This window comes from Labrus mixtus, chromosome 6 (assembly GCF_963584025.1).
Source record: "Labrus mixtus chromosome 6, fLabMix1.1, whole genome shotgun sequence".
Classification (NCBI taxonomy): Eukaryota; Metazoa; Chordata; class Actinopteri; order Labriformes; family Labridae; genus Labrus; species Labrus mixtus.
Window position 1 is genome coordinate 19,982,056 of NC_083617.1, and position 22,381 is coordinate 20,004,436.

Below are 22,381 nucleotides of genomic sequence, written 5' to 3' on the forward strand. Positions count from 1 at the left end.
TATATATATAAAGATATATAAATCAACATGTTGCTTTTTGTGTGTCACAAATATTGTTTGATATTTCACTCTTCTCTGATTTTAAGTTGAATTGATCCTTTAGCCTCTGACAAACAGCTCCAACATTCCTGCCCAGACCAAACTAATTTTTTGAACCAGGCTGTAAACACTTTCATTTCTGTTGTAGAATTTGGCATTTTAGAGTCCGGATGAACATGAGTACCAGAGATTTCTCCGCTTACACACTTTGTTTATTTTCTTTTGTAAAATATTCTAGCATTTTTTTTCTTTTTTTTACTATATAGTGTTTTCATATTTCAATAGTTTGTAGGACCAGTTTTTATTATTCCTGTTCTTGATTTTATTTTCACTAAATAAAAAGTTGTGATATTGCGGATGCTGCAGTTATAAAAATACTTTCTGTAGCTCAGATATGTCATCAGTTAGAAAAGTATCTGTTCTGCTGTAATGGAGGAAAAGCTGCATCAGCCCTCCTCTTGAGCATCATTTTGTAAACTCATCATATCTTAACTTCTTTTCATGCCTGTTTAATTAGTTATATTTACAACTTCTACTCATCCCTCTGGTAGTTTTCTTCTCCAGTGAAACATAATTACATATATATCTCACAAAGTACACAGCCACACTGAAAACACCAACCTTTAGTGCCGAGCAGCGTGGGGGAGCTCTGCAGGAAGTCTCCGATCTTCTGCAGCGTTCCCTCTTTCTTGCTACGGATGCTGCTCTGGGAGTCATGGTGACGTGCTGAGGAAGAGACCTGATGATAGATGACAGGGAACAATAGAGTTTGTCAGCATGTGCAGTGTATAATTAATTACAAAATAAACAAATAAATAAAACCTCTACAAAGACTACACGGGGTCTTAACAGTGACTTGTTAAACTAAATATACCAAAGTACAGACACCTTTTATCATCTCATTCAAATAAAGACAGAGACAGAGAGTGAGGAGGGCTCCAATATTTTCTGTTGATATGGCACTGTTTGCTTTTTTTCACCAATGAAACATTTGTGAGCATCTCGCCACACATCTGAACAGGTACAACAATGATAATGAACCCAGGCAGAATCTCCATGATGGCCCCTCTATAAGTATCTACAACATTATTTTTTGCGGTAGTTCAATACATTTTTCTAAACCACTCATCATGACAAAAAATCTTAAGATGCATGTTTTTTCTTGTAAATATTTATCCTTCTCTGGAAGTGCCTTGTACATATAGTTAGGCATGCGTCCACATTTTTAAGCAGAGGGCATTTGTTATATTTTCAACATCATAAAACATTACATGTTTAAATACTAATAATACCTGAGGGAAATTCTAGTTTACACTCTGTTATTTTAGAGACATGCTTCTCACACACATGCACAAACATCTGCCAGCTGGTATTATCGGACTCACATTTCACTGGTACATCTGTATTTTATGTATGTTTTCCAATATGTGCTGCTCTTAAAACTTTTGTTGTTAACAGAAACAAATTGCACGGGGTTACAAGTAACTGAGCTGCTGAGGCCTTATAACACCAGCAGGTCCCTGAGGTCCTCTGACCAGACTGTGAATTTGGAACTGTCTTCCCCTGGGACTTAGAGCAGTGAACTATGTGGAAACTTTTAAAAAGCTTTTTAAGACTCATCTGTTCCGTCTTGTTTTTGTCTGATTTTACGTAACGGTAACTGTCTGTTTGTAATGTCTCTGCTCAATCCTTTACTGTGAAGCACGTTGTGACGTCTGTTCTTGAAAGGTGCTTTATAAATAAACTTTACTTACTTCCTAGTGCACAGTGACTCAGCAGTTAACAAACCCTCAGCACCGTCTGCAGCACATGCAGCAGAGCAGCACAAACTATAAGTGTCTGCTTTTCTAAACACTAGAATTAGTACACAATTGGTACAAATATGTAATAGAGTCTTTCAAAAGGTTTATTCATTTGGATTAGTCTAAACTTTGAGAACCTGTTCATGGTATTTTGGTGGAAATGGATGCATGACTCGTGGAATAGCACAAATTTTAAAATAGTCATAGCTGTTATAGTCTCACAAACCCTAAATCCACTACGCTAATTTAAAACAAATATGGCTTCTGATGTAAGAATGTATATGATGACTTTGCTTATGCAGTGACCTACTGTGGAATGATTTAGCATCCTCCCATCATCATTTTGCCACCTTGATGTGTTAAATATGATTTATTTTTCCGTTCACACATGTATAGGATGGATCAGAGCACATGGTCATGATTATGCATGTATGTATGTATCTGCATGTCTGCATCTGTCAGCGTGTTTTGTGAGTGCATTTCTGTCTGCTTGTCACCTCCTCTTGGTGTGGGGTCAGCTTTGGTGTCAGTCTGGTCCGCGTGTTCCTTCTGTTCTCTGCCTCCACCTCTTCCTATTAGCAGACACAGGAGGAGAACACACAGGCACATACTTGATTGAGACACAAGCAAACAGTGACACAAAAGGCAGAGTGAGTGCTGAGTCATCTGTACCGAGAGGCAGCCAAGCAGAAATTATTGAAAAAAGGCAAGAAGCTAAAAAAAAAAAAAAAAAACACAAAAAAAAAACACAAAATGTTTTATAATGACAGAACGGTTTGGAGAAGACGGGGGTTTGGTCATTAATACAAGGTAGACATGAGGAGAAAAACATTCAGACACTTTGTGCACCCGCCTCAGTGGGCGGTCAATTCCACTTTTACCATTTTACCAGCTGGAATAATTTTCAAGGCGAGAACAGAAGCTACAATTTAGGGTTATTTACCTGCCGGAGGGGCCCTGGAGGCTTGACAATCTCAGCTTCTATCAGTGGAAAGAGATTGTCTTGACGTCTCAGAAGCACCCAATTAATTGTCCGTTTTTCTAGAATACCTTTTATTAAGACTCAGGTGGAGTGTCTCTGAAGTTTTTCACCACTTTATGGTTGATTTTTTGAAAGGAAAACTTCAAAACAAATAAGAGAGGTCAATAAAATCTGGTTTTAAAAAAAAGTTTGTCTCTTCATTTTAAAGTCTAAAGTTAATATCATTTTATACACATGACAAAGAAATTTAGTTTCATCAATTGATGTGTACTATGAGATGATGACAATGGCTGATGAGTAGATGGATTATGATTGTTCCTCTTTAAAGGTCACATAAAGTACAAAATACATTTCATGGTTTTCTAACACTAATACGTGTCCTTAGCCTGTCTACTAATTCCCCAATTATGAGAAAAGTCCATCCTCTCCATCTTTTCACTGCTCCACTTTTCAGAAAGTGTGCGCTAAAACAGGCCGTTTCTTCATGACATCACAAAGGGCCGTAACCCCTCCCGAGGTTGAAAACATTCCCATAGCTGGGCGTTTGTTCTGTCCTCCGAGTCACCCTTTCCACCGTTTACAATAGATCCCATTCCAGAGAGCGGCTTGGTCAGAGGTCATTTGCATTTAAAGCTACAGACCCAGAAACAGCCTGTTCTGAGCAGGACTGAAAAAGAGAGATTTGTAGGCATGCTAAAATACAAGATCACTTTACAGCCTGTCTTAACAGCATGCCAACAGATTAGGAATCAGTTGCGATCCATGTCACCACTACTTCAATACAATGGACCTGTAAAGGACATTGTGTCATTAATATTTAAACCTTTCCATGGCCATCACTGTCCTTTTGCTAAAACTCTACTGAGGTTAGTTTTAATGTCATGAACATTCAAAGGTAAATCACATAACTATATCCCCAAGTTTCGTTGAATGTGGTTGTAATGAAGCCTTAAATGAAAGTGGATACATTTATACTCCTTTCTAAAGAAGATGTGCAAAATACCCGTCCTCCAGGCTTTGCTTGTTCGAAAAAACATGCAGGTTGGTAAGTCAGTTAAGGATCATGTCCATGTTTTCACACTGACAACAAAGAAACATGTTCCTTCATGTACCCACATGGGTCTTTTCTTCTATCCAACCCCAAGCGACAACATGTAGAAGTCTGCAGTGATCAGGACCACAGGGGAACCAGCCATTTCAATTTGGAAAAAAATCAGCAGTCAGTCTCAGTAAAACTTCTGGACATTTTTTTTTTTTTTTTGCATTTCTGGCAAATGAAATGACTCTGACTCACAACTAGCCTTTAGGTCTGACCTGAGAATGTTCCCACAAGCTAGGTTGACAAGTGGATGTTGGTGACGCGTTAAACATGCTCCACTTCAGGAAAGGGAAGAAGGTTTAAAACATGCCGAGTCATCAGTGACTCAGAGGACATTTTTAGAAATAATCTGAGGAAGAAAGAAGGGAACGGCGAGTGAGAAGTGCTGGTGTAGAAATTGTAAAGGGGGGAAAAGAAAAGGGGGGAAAAGAAAAGAATAAAAAAAAAAAAAAAAAAAAAAAGTGGAACAAAATATAATTGACTTGCAGAGTTTTGTGGTGGAGCAAGACCGAAGTAGAGAGACACAGAAGAGTAGTGATAATTGAAAGTGATGAATTGTAATCCGAGTGTTTGGTGAAAGTAAGCAAGATGAATCGTTTGTGTATGTGAGAGGCATGGGAAAAGATGAAATGATAAAAAGGGAGTGTGTGAAGAAAGTAAATGAGACATGAAATCATGTGAATCACTAGGGACAAATAAAGATGTAGTGGAGATAAGGAGAGCAGAAATGTGCTCAAAGTAAACTCTTTTAATGCCATCACAGTTTTTAAAGAGTTGCCCTGAGGTAATCCCTATGGTTTGTCAAGTTCAGCTATAATAAAGCTAAAGAAAATCAATTCCATTCTTGACTGTAACAAAGTCTGTTTTGTCCACCTCAGCCTCCCAGTGTTGCCAAGGCTGGTTTCACAGTTGGAGAATTTTGTGCATGTGCCAATGACAATTGTGAGTGAAAAACAACTCAAACACAGCCTGAATGACTGAGGTTGGTAGAATGCACAAATAATCATCAGCAAAGAGAATTGTTGAAAACAGTCCACTTTCAGTCCCATCTCTGTTGGGCAGTATTATGTACTGAGCTGTTTTTGCATTCATGCATCCAAAAATGATTAAAGTGAATCCTCATACAGCATTCACGTGTTTATGAATAAATCAAATTGCAGAACATTTCAGGGTTTCTTGTCTCTCACTGATTAATATAAATTAATTGTTAATGTCGACCACGACTAACAATGAGGGAAAAAGGGACTCAAAATAATGGGGTAGGACCACAACAGAGTTATACACCCTGCTCATCAGTTTGTATGAAGGACTGTCTCCACAGTGCACAGCACTTCTGTTGACAAGGCCACAAACCTTATAATAAAATCACAAAAGCTGAAAGTTCAGATAAAGATTTTCTGGGACAGTGACAATGTCTCCCTTTCGTCAATAAATCGTTAAAGAACTCATCTGCTGAGCATTCAGAGGGACGCGGGAGCTGGATGAAGAGGGCCTGTCTGAAAAATGTTAGTGGACAAAGAGACCAGAGATGGGAAAATGAGAGAGTGGAATGAAGGAAGACAGGGGAGGGAATGATTGTGTGCCGGAGTAAAAGGTTGAAGGAGTTTGTTTGCTTGTGTGTGTTCACATCGTGCCAGTTTACATGTTCGAGCCTGCCAACACTCTATTATCTCTGAGAAAAATGGAATGGTGCAGGGGTCTGGATGGCTGATGAAATCGGCCGTCTGTCGCTGCCTGGGTCACTGCCTTCGGATGTCAAACCCATCAGATAAGAATCCACTTTACCGTCCGACTCTCTCCCGGGTGTCACATGGATGAAATATGAGCACTCCACTTAAGAGCTAGCAATTACATTTGAATTATTTCAAATGATTTTGACAATGTAATTACTTCAAACTAGACAACTTCAAGGAGATTAAAAGCATCTAGTTTGTATTAAACAAATAAGAAAGCTGGAAGAGGATCATTTGTTCTCATGTAATGCACAGCAGTATTTAGCAAAGTAGTCCTTCTGAGGGATCATTACAATCAATCAGAAATATTAAAGAAGTAATGTATGATTATATGAGTTTAAGCAGGTTGTGTTGACACACCATGACTTCATGCTCAACATGATTGGCAACTAACAGGGTCCAATCTTTAGGAATAAAAAGACTTCAGGTCATCTCCATCTTTTTAAGAGAGCACTGCAATTGGAATAATGCAAAGAAAAATATCGTTCTGTCGTAGAAGCTTAGAAAGCGGCCGTACAAAATTTGAGCATGGAAGCTGCCAGTCCCAGCCTTTCTAAGAGCTTTCATGGAGAATCCTCTAAAAGCAGTGAGAGGGAGATAGTATCTTGAAGGAAAGCTTTTACCCAAATGTATAAACATAATGTGTAGGGAAGAGATTGCAGACTGTTATCAACATGTACATAAAAAGCTTGGGGAATAAAATCTTTACAAAGAAAAAGCCAAAAGCTTAAATACCCAGAACTGTGGATCCGAGAGTTCAGCTGGGTGAGTAGCCTCGTCTTTATCACATTTTACGAAGCTAAAACTAAAGTGCAGTAGTACAGGAAGAACTCATTCCTGTAGTGACTCCATATTCAGATGTGATCAGCGTAAGCCTGTGGTCATACAAGCTGCCCTTTAATAATAACTTTACACCTCAACTCACAGTTGCCGCTCAAGTGTCCTTGAACAAGGAACTGAATTCGGAAAATTTCCAGGAGCACTGCCCTGCGGCTCAGCCTCCACTTTGACCTCTCTTCAAGAGGGAGGAAAGAGCTGCAGCTTGATTGTACTCCAAAAGAGTCAAGAGTGTGAGGTGATAACAAAAATTAGAGCAGACAAGAGGGAGTTTAAATCTAGTTTCCAAACACTCTCTGGTCAACAGGGTACGAACCGGGAAGGAAAAGCTTTTACAGACAAACTTTGAATCTTTTATGCTGTGGTTTGAATGTGTACACACTACATTGTGTATATCTCACATGTCTTATATTTTGCGTAGTCCCATGGTAACTCGCCCTTGTTGTAGTTCTAAACTGTGCTGTAGAGAAAATGTGTTCATGAGGTTTAATACTGGGGGTAATCTAGGACAAGGGGGAGACTTCTGCAACTAGTCATGGTTTTCTCTTTTGAACATGAAAATGGTTCAATAAGTTGAACCGTCCAGCTAAGAAAACCTTCATGGCGCAATGTCCCCAATTACTCCAGTTATCCTACAGTAAAGCACAGAAAAAGAGTGCAAGACAATAACATCTGTTTTCAGATCTTTACTGCATTCTGTATGAACACATGCAGTTTACTACATCATATCCCTACTGCCAATGAGAAATAAAAGAGAACTTTTAAAGGACTAGGACGTCACTTTGGCCAAATTCTAATTTGGATTAGGACTTGGGTATCCAACAGTTAAGAATAAAAATATAAACAAGACAAACTGATTATTTTGCAGTATCTGGTTTTGCAATGACGCTCTCATTGTATCATGTGTTCAAAAGTTACAGCAGTGGATTGTCAACCCGTCCAAGAAAGTCCCCAAATCCTGCTGCTTTAATGAACACGGACTCAGGAAGACATTCAAATGAGATTAAAAGAGAAGGAAATCAGGGAGAGAGAGAGAGAGAGAGAGAGTGGGGATTGACACGGGGCAAAGGAACCACAGGTGAGATTTGAACCTGGGTAGCCCGCTTTAAGGACTGTGGCATCTGAAGATGGAGCGTGCAGACCAAGCACTAGGCCACCAGCACCCCTAGGTTACCATTATTCGGAACCTCCCTGGTTTCATCAGTCACAATGGTCTCCTGATATTAGTTTCAGTTTGCTGTCATCCATCTGCCTGAATACATATAAATACAGCATTTCATTCAGCAAGTCTTTTTAGTTAATCTCAGCTGAGAGTGCGGTTTATATACATTTAACAGAAATAATTGTGTGTATTCTGGGCATCAGCCTCATTTCAGAAGCCCTCTCTGTTAATGTTTTCACTTCTGCTGCCACCACACTGAAGTTTGTGGACGTTTAACTCTTTACCAAGAGGTGTAAGATGCTCATGATGAGTAAGTCATTTGGTAGCACTGCATTTGAAAAGGAACTGTAATTAATTGGTGAATGATGATGGAGGATTCGATGAGGTATGGTTGTGTGCTTGTGAATTTGGAGGAATGAAAACATGATGGTGGCTAGTACGAGAAAAACAAAGTACCTCTTGTGCTGTTCTTCGTTTACTCCTCCTGAAAATATAAGACTTCAGAAAAGAAAGAACTTGGTTAAAAACAAACCTATGATGCAGTCAAGACTACTCTACAGTACAGTTAACCAATAACTCTAAAGCAGAACACAGTCAAAGATAACACACTACTAAACAAAACCTTTAAATCAGAATGGGCGAGGCCAAAAAAGCGCTGAAGCTCTAACGATTAGAAATTGTAACCCAGTCAAAGCCAAACCCACCCACTCAGATTCAAAGACTCAGAAGGTGCCCGATGTCAGAACTTGGAAATAGGTGACTTCTTCATGCAAATGTCTTCTGATGTGCAATGAGATCAATCTCAAACCTTTTCATTCCTTGAAAAGCCCACACTTGCTTACTCCCCGACCCCGCAATGTACAGTAAAAGACCTTCAAAACCAAATAGAAGAAAACTTGTTTGTCACGGTCAACAGCATAACAATTATTTTTTTTTGTATAGGCTTACTTCAAAGAGCTAACCAAGCTTGAATAAGAAAAACAATGCATTGAAACACACCGCTCTGAAAATTAACTGTGTCCAGCACCAGTAAATATCAAAGAATTCACTGGAAATTAATCTGCTGTTCAATGTCTTGCTCAATGCTACACACCTGAAAGCTAAAGGCCAATTAGAGGCAGGGTACTATGTGTCCATCTGTGTTTTTATGTTTAGTAATGTACATTTTTACACACACCAAAATGAAATAATCACTAAAAGCTGCAGAAGAGGTCTTGCCCTGCAAAAGTTGCCACGCAATCAGTGCAACCAGGAAGTAAGGGCTTGTAGCCAATGTAAAGTCTTGCAAGCACACCCTCAAGAAGCAGCATTAGCTCAACAATCTTAAAATGCCCTTTGGACAGGGTACCTGTTTCCCCCAATATTAAGTTTTAACACTATAGCTAGGCTTACTGGCTGACTGCTGACTTTAGTAACAAAGGTGAACAAGTGCATTTCCCCAAAATACAAACTATGACTTTAAGATGTTTCTTGTAGAGTCCTTTGTTTTCATAGTGAATGGGGATAATCAAAGCCCAAGGTGTTCATGAATTATGGCTGCTTGCTTTAAATATTTGTCAGTCAATTGTTCAGTGCATTCTTCTCTTTAGCAGTAAGAACTCATCTATCTTCAGTCAGATTTTGAGTTTGTCATTGTCTATTATAGTAGTGTCACAATGAAAGGCCTAACTTTAATGTTTCATAGAGTTCTACAAGAAAGCATTAAAAGTTAATACAGTCCAGGTCCTGATGGGAATGGATATAAAGTTGCCATAAATGCAAACATGGCGTGCAGAGTTTGATCATAAAGCACTTTTAGATCCCACATGTCTCACTACTACATGCAGCATTAATGTTTTCAGGTGGATAATATTCATAATGTTTTGTGTTTTTCACAGAAGGTCAATTTTTTTAGTCAGAGGGGGAGGATAGTAACATGCACTCGACTGCAGAAGTGTTTACATCACTTCATGCCATTCTGATTGTTTGCATGCACAAGCACCCCCCTTCTGCCTGACACAAAACACAGCTCTTAGAGCATCAAAAGGAACACGCAGAAGAGAAGAGGGGAAACACATCTATGATCAAAATCTAAATGGAAGCAGTTGAAGCATTGTTAAGGATTGAAGTGGTTGATTCTTCTGGGAGTATTAGGTCTGAGGCCATGATAATTTTTCTGTTTTGAAAAAAAGTTTCTATTGTCTCCTTGATGTTGACACAATAGATGCATTGATGGTGAAAATGTTTACGACAAAAAAAAACCAAATTGGTCGATTGTGATGTTTTTCATTATTTTTTTTGCTGTAAGTCTCCAGTATGACAACATTTTCTCTCATGTTTGACCATGACAACCGAACAGAAACAACAGCTGGCTTCTTCTGCCCAATAACAAACCTCCACCAGGGGTTTACTATGTGTTACATTTTTTTCAAAGATCACTGGTCGACCATTGTAACCACTGGCCCAGGATCATTACTTTTGATTCAGAAATAATAGTCAACAATTTACTCATCAACCAATCTGATGCAAACGTAACTTTTCTAATAAATTGAGCTCTTCTCATTTAACATATTCTATTTTCCTTATATTTATTTGCTCATGTTTATTCACCATGCTCGTAACTGTAGGAGGCTGTGATAGAGCTTTAATTGTGTATGTGATCACCTATCTCTTCTTCTTTCCTCTGTGTGAGAAACTCTTCATCCTCAGATTTACACTTTAGGAGGTCTCTTAAGGGCTAAGATGCTTAGTGAATAACTCTTTACCAGGATCTAGTCTTGAATCTATGGGGAAATTGAGCTGCAGCGTGTTCGTATGCCACTGTGGCTGAAACTTGTCTCCCTTCCGTTTACGTTTAAATTTATGAGAACATTTATCTTCACCAGGTTTTACTCACTTATTGTCCTTAACTAGTCAGTAGGGCAACTACAAGCAAAACTGAAAATATCCCATTTTGGCCCTGTAACAACAAAACGTAATGAGGTATATTTTACTTAATCACTTCTTCCTTTTTGTGTTGATGCATCACAAATACTGTAAAAAAGAAGCTCATGTGCCTTACTACTCATCCACTCTATCCAATTAGTAATGAGCTGAAGACAGTAACTGGGAAGGATGGATAGGTTGTTCTTCTTTTCTGTTGACTGACCTCAATAAATGCAAAACTGCAATTTAGAAATAGAGCTCTGAAGACCTTACTCTGTCCATCTGTACTTTGACTCTTATTCTCTCCCTGACCTCTGTGTGCTTCTCTTAAGTGTTGTCCCATTAATCAGTGGTGAACTCTGCCTGTGCCCGTGCTGACTCTCAGCTGGATCAAGGATAGGCCAAGAGCCTGTCTGCAGACACTCGAGCAGGGAAAGAAAGATAGATAGATAGATTGAGTGAAGGGATGCGGCAGACCTCTAAAACACACTCTGGCAACAGTATAGTACTGTCTACCTCTGGAGCAACATTGGCGTTGAGTACTTTAATGCAACAGAAATACAAACCTCACTGAAAGGAGGTTGAGCAACAATTGATAAAAACAACAACAACATAGACTGAGCTACAGTTTGGGCCATTGTCGATGCCATCATCGATCACCAATGTCTGCCAGTTATTGACCACAGAGCTCTATACCACTGTGACATTGTGATTTAAAAGCCCCTGAACCAAAGAAGTACACCTCAACTAAACTGATGGATGCCCCATGTCAAAAAACAGGATAGCTTGGCAAACTCTGACACCAGCATCTTAACCAAAACCCTAAAAGTCAGAAACAAATATTCTGAAATATAAAAAAACCTGATCCCATTTCTCCAAATCCTCCTCTCTTGGGATAGCAATATGTTTATCTTCCACAGAATGTCTAAGCAGAAGCGAAGTTGCTAGGAAGGAGATGATGGAGACACAGTCAAATGGCTGAAAGACACACCGACTCTTAGAGGAGAAACCGTGATACTGGTAACAGATGCACAAAACCTATAGACCTCAGTCTTACAGGACAAATGTCACATATCATGCAAGGCTGTGATGAAAGGAATAGATCTTTGAAGGACACATCCAAAGACAAAAGGTTTGTTAGACCAGTGGCCAAACTTGTTATTCTTTCACCAGTTGAAGTCCAGACCAAGGACAAAACTTGTGATTATTTAATTGATGTAAATTTATCATTTGAAGGGGCTACTTTTAAATCAGAAAAACAAAATCACAAAAAGTTTAAATATCAAATGAACTTAAAAATATGTATACATTTTTAAGAGGAGAACCATGTAAACTATATATAGTTTAAATCCATAGCATTTACATTTTTATTTCTGTTTCTAAATTCTGGGGGCATTTGGAAGGTCACACAAAATGGTTTTGTGGCAACACAACATTGGCTGTACTATGAAACTTCAGTCACATTTAGAATTTTACAGCTGCATTAAACTACAAAGAAGGGTCTAGAACAAATGAAGGCCCACAGACCTGATGTACCCTTCCTCTTTCAAGTTGTATGAGTTTATCTGGCTTTATACACTTTTCAATGACATGAAGACTGGTTTTATCCATATGATTGAAAAAAATAATTGTATTTACATTTCTTTAAATCCTGGTTGGATCTAATTCAACTTCCAATAAAATGTCTGTCTGCCTATCCAGCTGCTAGATTTTCTTGTTTTTTTCAACAGTTAAAACCTAACTAGGTAAGAGACATACACTTGACTTCTCACTAGGCTTTCTGCAGGACAAATTACCCATTAAAATAATTCTGAATCACTTATTCCTGTGTGTAAATCCAAAAATCAATTGATTGGGTATTAAGAATAGCTAATTTGGGTTTTCTGAGACAGTATGCAAATGCCACACATGTTCTTTTCTTAAAACAGAGTCACAGTTAAAGGTTGATTTTTGAAGTGATTTGAATGCTCTTTAGAAAGTGAACACTAAAGTACCCAGAGTAATTATGCCAAGGGCTCAGGGGATTCTTTTTTTTTGTCAAAAAAAAAAGAAGCTCAACTACAATTAGTGACACAAGTAAAATTTCATAATTGACGACTCCACCTCCTCATTGGAATATACTTTGTGTTGTTTGGGTTTGTGGATTTACAGCTATTTCCATGCTGCAGTTATATCATTATTCCTCTGATGTTGATGAGGACTGAAACAGTTGATGGGAGTTTTTTTGATGGGACTAGAAAGCCTCTATTAGAGGTTATGTAACTAGAGTGGGAGATAGAAAGTAAGAGCAAGCTGTGATCAATGATATGCTGTGTGAAGGGGGACAGAAGGTTTCAGTAAGTATAGGTTGTGTTACTTCAAGCTGTATCTGTATACATGGAGTGACGCAGAGAGGAAAACAGTCAGTAGACTTGTTTTTTATTTTTTTTAGCTATAACTCAAGGCGATGTTGATTTAAAGAGTGTATGAATATGTTGCTTTACAACAACTTCAGACAAATGAATATGATTTGCCCTCCAGTACATACAAGATAATCAGTACATACTCTCTTTTTCTAAACGCAAGGTTTCCAAAGTATACCACACCATGTGGAAACTGTGGATTTGTATAAAAATGCTTCTCAATTCACACATATGGGCCTCCATACTTTTGTCGTAGTGACTTTGTCTGCAGAGCCTCTGCAAAAATATGGATTATGTTTTGATTCAAGCTTTTTGCTCTCCGTCCAGCGAACCCCCTCCCCTACAGTTTCATTTGAATTCCTATCACTTCATCATTCCCCGCCATCGTTAACGCTTCTTGCGTTTGCAGCCACCCTTCTGTTACGTATTTGAAAGCACTGTACTGTTGAACCCTCGACCCTCCAGTTGAGAGGTGATCAACTCTTAAACTGAGCCACTGCCACCTTATTGTGATGCAAAGATCGTGATTATATATTGTCTTAAGATGGATGAGTTTCCTAAGCTACAGTAAGAAAACACATTTCGTTTTTTTGTTTTGTTTTTTTTTTAAATGTGACTGTTTGATAGTGATAACGAGGGACATGTTTTAATGATTGAGTACATTATGTATATGCTGTGCAGTTAGATTCTTCTCAGATCTAAACTCTCAGCAGCAACGTTCAGATTCGGCTGCTCCATTTTTATGCTCCTCCATTGCTTTTTATTCTCTGCTCCAATTCAACCACTCTGCCCACAATCACCCCTCTTTCATCTTTACAACTAACTCCACTCCACCAACCTAAGAATCTTTTCTTCAACTCTGCTTGCCTGCAACTTTTATCTTCCCCTTCTCCTATTTCCACCGTGTTTTCTCCTCTTTTTTTCCAAAACCCTCCTCCCCCTCCACGGCTGTATTCCCTCCCGTCTATCCTTCCTCCCTGTCTTGTTTCATTTGACTTTCTTCTTCTGGCTTTCCCCCTTCCCCACCACCTACCCCAGCCCACAACCCTACACCAGTCTCTCTCGATTTATTTATTCTGTGCTGCATCCACCCTTCTCTGTACTCTGTTCCTCAATTCATCTTGTACCATTTCTCAGAACTCACCTTTCCCACTTTGTTTCTCAGAACCACATCCTCTCCCCTTTTCTGTTCATGAGTAAAAGAGTTACTTCCACGTCATTTTTCGGCTCTCTTCAATATGAAAACGGACAGGGTCATTGATGTGTTGACACACTGACCCTCAGGCCCTTAACATCCAAAAACTCCTATAAAATCTCACAAATGTTATTCGAGGTTTAGGCAAATGTTTTTTCGAATGGAAACTGGGTCATTACGGCAACAGCATGAAGTTATTTCTTAGAGTCCAAAGTGTTCAACAAACGACAATCGAAATAAAGCTAATTCTTTTTCATGATTAAAAATAACAACACGAGTCAAACCGATGTTTGTCATTTTAATCCACTGTTAGCAAACTTTTAAAACTATTTAGTGTTAACATGCAAAAATGATCCTTATACCCACAGAGAATTTGTCTGGCTCTCTCATCTTGCCGTCACAGTATTTTTTTAATTGCCTTCAAAATGAGATGTTTTCATGTTCATGACTGTTGACTGGAGTGCCACCAATCCCAAGAATAAATTGTGATGCAACGTCCCATCACTTCGAATGTGTTACACACACAACACCCCACACGACCCCCGAAAAAAAAGAAAAGGAAAAAAAAAACTCTGAGCTTTTCATTGCACATCCCTTGCTTTTGTTTCTGTTCCAGTTCTCTCAGTCAGTCAGTCAGCAGAACGGCAGTCATTAGTGGAATTACTTTGGGGTTTCATCGCAAAGCTTTCACTCCCTTATAAGTACTCCCACTGCTGGTATCAAATGGGGAAATGTCATCATACCAACAAAGTTCACGGAGAAAGAATCAAAGGAGTGTAGATATGGGAATACTTTTACCATGAATGTAGCCTAATATGTCCCAGCTAATGAGCTTTAGTCAGTGCATGTAGGCACAGTGCTAACACGTCTTTACACACTTCTCAATACTGAAGGTTTTTAAATATTGAAGAGGGAAGATGTATAGTGTCGGGGGCCCTTCTTGTCACACCACTTACGTCTCTTGAGGAGCTGTGAAATTCTTGAAAACAATATAACTAACTACAACTTTGGCATCTCAGACATCGTTTTAAATACTGAACTTGTTTTGTTATTTTCCTATGATCCAGTAAAAGTGATCACAAATTTGTTTTGGGATGGCACTCAAATTAAATATCTATTCCTATATGCAAGAAAGGGGTCATGCAAACTTCACTACATGCAAGTTTTCTTTTGGGATTGGGCACAAAGGTTTATTTGATACCGATAACAATATTTTTTTGTGACAGCTGATACACGAGTAACCGCAATTTCCAAAAACTAAATATCAGCTAAAAATCAGCATTTGTCTTTTTTAGACTTTATCATAGACAAAGTTCTCTATGTCTATACTAATGACTGAGCTAACACAACATTAAGGATTTGTACATGTGCTATTCATTGAAGTGCAGATGATCTGGAAACTTGATCATCTTAGCACTTCTGTTGAAAAAGTTATAATTATATGAAACCCATCTTCAAAGCATTACTTCTTTTTATAACTGTTCAGATGAGCAGCGTGTTTTAAGTTACCACACCACAAAGTTGTCTCATTCACTTCATAAATATATTTTTTTCTTGATGCCATCTCAGGACGGTATTCATCTTTTATTCAGGGGGGGTTCACTTTCCATGGATTGAAGATGACTGCAGTGTCAAGATGCATTTTTGGTGAAAAACTGAGTTTCAGCAACAATTACATGAAGACAGTATTTTTACAATTTGGTTGTTTTCAGATACAAAATTTCAAGTGCAATTTGCTGACTGCTGCAATCAAGATGCGCCTCTTTTATTAGCTATTTACTTTCATTTTCACCTTAAAGAGTTGTGTTTATTTCTTTTCAAATTTCATATTATTTCCCCCTAAATTGGCACCTTTTATTAGATTATAAACACTGTTTTAAAGGGAAAAGCTGATAGCGTTACGCATTATTTTGATGGAAGTTTTGAGAGACTTATTTTTTAACTAATGACCAGTAGAGGAGAGATTTTGATGGACTAGGTTCTAGACATTCCAAAAGCTTGTCTTGCCATTCGTCTAATAAATCACAAAAAACAACAGATAATATAAGCATACTTTTAACAAAAGTTTTGAAGATGGTAAAATCCAACATTTATTTTGAAGATCTGCAAAGCATTCTTACTCTTGCCTTTGGCAACAGAAAGTTACTCACTCACTAAAAGTTAGTTGTTGTCACTGCAGGTGTGAAAACTGAAGCCAGAAAAAAATAGTGACAGTAAGTCCCCTGACTAAAGGTGTCAAAGGATTTGTCTGCCATCCCGCACCAAGATGGAATGACACCACATCACAAGACCTCCTGCCCAAATGGATGTGCTAAACACTGTAGACAAAGAAGTCTAACTTGTGTGCTTGACATTCAGTGTGATAACAGAGATATGCTTATATACCAGTGGTAGTCATGCATCAACTGGGCGCTATTAAACAAACAATTGAAATAAAAAAAAAATAATCTTGGAGTTCAGGAAAGGGCTTTCTACGAATGTGAAGTCATTGTTGGATGAGATATATTGATGAATGTAAACACATAATTTAACTCAGTCTATCTACACTACACCAAACACACTTCCATGGACTGTAGATTACAGGATTGGTCAAGTTACATTTCGAGACAAGTTCAACTCATCAAATCACTTCTCTGCCGAGACTATCAAACAGAACAGAGTCCTTTATTTGTGAGTTTGACATTATCCTAATCATAGTTTAATTTGTAAGGTGTCAGACCAAAAAAAGTGTCTTTTTTATTTTTAACTCCTACAGCTATTAAAGTAACTTTATCAGTAGTTATCCTTTAAACAGTCCTTGCAAGGCTGAATAACCAGCATACGGTATTGTCATGCCTTAGCACTCAGAATATATTAGCACCTCTCAACCTCACTGCCTCTTGGGAAATTTACAAGATGAAAAACATGCAGCCAACACCGACAAATATCAATGATGATGTTAAAATAATGACGTGTGCTTTAATGTAGCTATATTTGTGACGATGGTATGGAAAAAGGTCAATGATCATATACTTTATCTATGGTACAAAAAAAAGGGGCAACAGGAGCACACAGACTGGCCTGTTCTGCCGCTAAGACATGAATTTCTTTTCAGAATTTTAGAACTAAGCATCCTGAATAATTAAAGCCAGTGAGAAGACCTGGTAGACAGGACTCCTTTTTTCATATTTTACTTCCGACCTGTACAAGAGAGAAAGAAAGCAGGAGGAAAATAAGAGAATCGTTTGTGAAACAGAGGAGCTGTAGAGGCTGTTACAAACATTAACCTGATGTTATCTGTGAGTGAACTGTACCTGCCCTATTGTTCCTCTTAGCAGAAGGCCTGTTCAATGTGTTCTCTGAGGGGAGCATGTGGGGTCGTGTGTGTGGGTGTTTTTGTTCAATCACAAATGTGGCACTGAGTGTTTCTCCTTGTAAGGGGTATCTATGATTTATGAGATTATTTTCTCTGACCCATCTGTGAACACATGCATGTGGCTGTATCATTTATATCCACTACAATGACTTGGTGCTATGTTTACACCACATACCTTTTTTCAAGTTTATTATAGTTTAGTAATATGATGAAACAATCCAAATTGAGGACGCATATGAACAATACACAAAAATATTGTCCCTATAGATAAGTCTACTCTTTTTTATTGTTAAGGTCAAATATGTTTTATGTTACATAAAGGTATATGGTGTTATAAGTCAAACATTCAAAATATTTTATAGGGAAACAGATTGGGTTGATGAATATGGTTAGGGTTATAGTGTTTGTATTTCTCACAGTTCAAATGTCACTGTTCGCTGCATGCAGTCATAATACAAATACGTTTGAGGGGAGGAAAAATAAGACAGTCACACATGGCAGTATCCACATCCCACTCTAGGCAGCAGTCGTGCTTGTAACCTTTGCTACTGAACAACAAACGAAGAAGATAAAGCAAAAACTAAAAAGCACAAACAAGAGTGACTTAACAGAAGTATTATGACAAGCCAGAGCTAGAAGACCCTTCTGTGTCAGTTGTGTTGGGAAACTTCTAGTTCTCAGGTTGTCATTGGAAACACGTAAAACATGACGGTATCAACCAGAGGTGTCAATCACCAGAGCTAGGTTAAAAAAAAAAAACAGTTGTGCAACAACTTATCCACTGCTGATTTTAAAAATGTTAAACTTTATCCAATAATTTAACAAACTACTGAGATACTCTGGTGTATTCATATTACACAATTTGACCCTTATTACTAATACCTGATATACCTGTCTCAACCAAGACATGATTATTCATATTCTTAACAAAATGAATCTGTAGACATTAATGTTTGGAAAATAAATCGAACAATGAATCAAAATAACATTCATCAGAAAATGTATGTGCAGCAGCACGATATAAAAGTCATATGCCAAGTCTTGTGAACACATTCAATCTGGGTATGCATGATATTATAAAAAAAAAAGAAGCTGAATATGCAGTAAAATGTTTCTATGCAAAACTACTGCAGTGTGTGTGTGTACTCCTCACAATCCAACATATTTGTGCATATGCATGTGTACATTATATCAGCTGTCTATGGTACAAAGCATGTATCTGTCTGAGCTGTGTGTACGTTTATACTTGCTTGTTTTAGCATTTGTATGTGCTACATGCCTTTGGGAGCCAATTGTAACAGAGGCATTAGCCTACTTGCCTTGCATTAATCAAAACAAACAAATCAACATAAGTGCAATTCCTCCATTGCATTTAATCAAATTCCAGCGAGACGGTTTCCTGAAAAATACCTTTACCCCGCTTGCCCTCCGATGCAGCCTCACTTAGCAAGTCTTAATGCCTATTCTCGTTTACATGGAGCCCCTTTGCTCTGTTTCTGGGATTACTTTTTAAAACACAATGTGGGACATGCAAGTGTTTTCACGGAACAGCCGTGGCATCCAGCTGATCACAGGATGAGGCCTGTGTTATCCATTTCCAAATAGCACAGATGGGATTGGCTTGTTGACCTTGTTACTTGCACTTGTCACACATCGCCTACACAGTATGCAAATGGCATTCATTGAGCTCCAGTCAATTGCACAATGCTATTGGTAGTATTAGTGAGGCCAATGGTGACATAAAAAAAAAAGAAATGTGACTATGTGTCTATTCATATACCGGTAATAGCTTTTCTTTTGCATTTTCATCTCTGATCTTATTTTTGCCTTGTTTCTTGTAGCAAGGAGTTCTATGGCATCAAAGTGCGTGCTACTGAATTATCTCACAGCAGGAAATGACAAGTGTTTGTCAATCAATGCTGCAAGAAAGACAAAGGCAGCAGGACGAAGTAAATAAATATCATGTACAGTATGACAGTTAACATGCACAGTTAATTTCCAGTTGAGTCTTCATGATCATTTCCACAAGTGCATGATCACTGAATTTGAGGGATTAATGCAATAAATGTGTCTATATCTACATCTATCTCTAAAGATTAAAATAGATCTTAGAAAGATATCGGCTGATATAAAAGTATCAGGCCCAAGTCGCATGTTAAACTTCCGCAGCAAGAGTGACACCAACATTTAGAACGACCAGGAAATGAGCACTAATTCTCCAGCACAATTTAACTCAAGCATTAAAACTAAAATGACTCCATATTCACAGACAATAAGATTACTCATCCTGATTGCTTGAGTTTGCCATGTGGTGGTATAGGAGTGCCAAATGTAAAACTGCTAGCAAACTACAGTTCCCTCATTCCCAGAAGTAACAGTGGAGGCAATCATACACTACTTCTGCTGGATTGATGGTCGCTCAGGGAAAGGTTCCACACTGACATTTCCTCCCTAGAACATGTGTGAAAAATGAACTTTCATCTCTGGAAATGACTGAAAGGGCCAATTTTTGGGGCTGATGTTGTACTGCAGTTGTTTTTAGTTCTCTAGGGAGTTTTTGATTTTTGGACAACCTAGGGGTGAACATTGGTTTTTTTCCCACTTCCATCATTTTTTGTAGTTTGATACATATGGTAGGAAATGTGCCCAAAAGGGTAAAATACATCAGAATGTTTAATCAATCCCAAACTAAAAACACCAAACACTATCTCTTATTTATGGATATGAAAAAATTGTGCTTGTTCTGTAGAAAGTTGTTCTCAAGCTGCTTTTATGTGATTAGTTCTTACCCTTTCCATCTCTCCACTCTTCCTCTTGCGTGCCGAGCGGGTGATTTTGACAGTGACGGCGTTCTCCTCTCCTTGGCGTCGCAGGGCCATGCGGTTTGGCTGCAGAGGGCTGAAGGAGATCTCCAGCTCTGGCCGGGGGAAGCGTCTCGTCCTGCCATTCTCTGTGGAAATCTCAGAGGAGTCCAAGACTGAAGGAAAGCCAGCTGAACCCTGTGGTACCAAAAATGTGTTTAGGGTCACGTTTTGGGTCATTGAAGAGACAATGGAGGCTGCTTTGTGTGTTTGTGTAGATTGTTTGACAGCAGACACAACAGGCAGAGGATCCACACCTGGGAAAGTGTTGCCGAGCAAGATGATACACAAAAAAGGTTTAGGTGGTAAATGTTGACTGCCCACTCATTACAGATAACCTCTTAAATAGTTTGGTTCCTTTGAGTCTTCTATATTGTAGCTTTTTGGGTGGAAACCAGTAGTGACGACAGAATGACAGACAAGACACGGACAATATGTAAGCAGCGACATGCACTACAAGATGATGAGTAGTTAAAATACTTTAAAAATGGAACGGCATTGTTTCGTATTTTGTGACTTGAAACTGAACAGAAGGCAGTATTTCCATTCTTTTATCATCAAAGTTTTCTTAAGGGGGGCGGCTGTGGCTCAGTTGGTAGAGTCGCCGCCTCTCAACTGGAAGGTCGAGGGTTCGATCCCCAGCTGAGCAACATGTCCGATGTGTCCTTGGGCAAGACACTTAACCCTGCATTGCTCCCGCTGCTTCGGTGTCGGTGTATGAATGAATTAGTGTTGTACTTACTCTCTGATGTATGTTGCTTTGGATAAAGGCGTCTGTTAAGTGAATTGTAGAGTCTTAAGAATAGCGTAAAGATCATCTCGTCTTTGAACCTACGGTAATATCTTGTATAGTCTGGTCACTAAGCTGAGTGTATCGTGACACTGCTGGTGTGTTTAATACGCATCTTAAACCCCAAAAGAAAATGACTCGACCGGATGTACTTTACTACGGACCAATCTATGTTCATCTCATGAGCTTACCTGACTGCTGACTGACGCCCTCGTATCCCTCCGTCCTCCAGACTTCCTGTTGATTGTTTCACTCTCTGGTTTCCCGACCAAAGTAGCAGGGCACTCATTACTCTGTCACAGGCAGAAGTTAAAAAATATATTGTAAATCATGACAAAAATATATCATCCAAAAACAAGTAAACAATAATATAATATGTTTAATCTTATCTCCCTGCATATATTTGAAAGGTTTTACCACAGCCTCTGTGAAGGATTCCAGAGTGAAGCTATTCCAATACAAAGAACACTTTCATATGCATATTAAAAATGCCTACTTTGTTCTTGCAGCGGACAGTTTCTGACATGCAGCTGTAAAATCCACTACAGTGTGGCATAAAAAAAAGAGTAAAGATAGTGTAAAATTCAGCGTTGTCTTGAGTTTAGATGTACAACACTAAGACACTCTCTAAGAAGCCACCTTTTTGATGGCGTAGTGTTGGTTTTATGATACTACAGAGGGGATGAGTGTTTCTTTCGGACTGACCTGTGTGACTGTGTCGGTCTGCTTGGTTCTCAAGTCCTTGAGCTCTTCCTGCATTTGTACGATCTCTGCCTCCCTCTCCGAGAGAGCAGCCTGCAGCTTCGTCAGGTCGTTGCCACCATCATCGCCATGCTGTAAGAAGAAGTTCAAGACACTCAGGATGTTAAAAAAAGATGTTGTGCAGAGCTATGAACCATAACTGCAATAGAAATAAGATGTAAAAACCTATATTCTTTAAAATCTCTTCTTAAAAATCATTAGGACGCTCAAACTATTTTTATAATTAAAAATACAACTAGCATGTTCTTCTCTATGTTAGAGAAAAGATAGTGCTCATTACAAAACACTTTGTATTGATTGCTTTAAAAAACGTATATTCCTCTCCTACAAAAGAGCCGTGGTTTCCATTTCTGATGAAAGGAGAACAGTTCATAATGAGGGAGAAACCAAAGTAAAACCACAGAGCCCTGGAACCTGTATTAGCACAAACCATGTCCAGAAAGGCAAACTCACAAGAC

General features: G+C 38.6%; 2 protein-coding genes across 3 annotated transcripts in view; one reads left to right on the forward strand and one right to left on the reverse strand.

The window, feature by feature from the left end:
- Positions 1 to 22,381, forward strand: part of LOC132975683 (G-protein coupled receptor 4-like) — a 390,218-nt gene that overhangs the window by 279,637 nt on the left and 88,200 nt on the right. The window lies entirely within an intron of this gene.
- kif20ba (kinesin family member 20Ba) overlaps positions 1 to 22,381 on the reverse strand; it is a 54,413-nt gene that overhangs the window by 6,850 nt on the left and 25,182 nt on the right. For both annotated transcript variants that reach the window (XM_061040393.1, XM_061040391.1), the window contains 6 exons: positions 21,867 to 21,995; positions 21,353 to 21,454; positions 20,300 to 20,509; positions 8,111 to 8,152; positions 2,339 to 2,413; positions 661 to 778 (listed from right to left, as the gene is read on the reverse strand). In XM_061040393.1, coding sequence (XP_060896376.1) covers positions 661 to 778; positions 2,339 to 2,413; positions 8,111 to 8,152; positions 20,300 to 20,509; positions 21,353 to 21,454; positions 21,867 to 21,995 — 676 coding nt within the window. The remainder of the gene's footprint in view (positions 1 to 660; positions 779 to 2,338; positions 2,414 to 8,110; positions 8,153 to 20,299; positions 20,510 to 21,352; positions 21,455 to 21,866; positions 21,996 to 22,381) is intronic.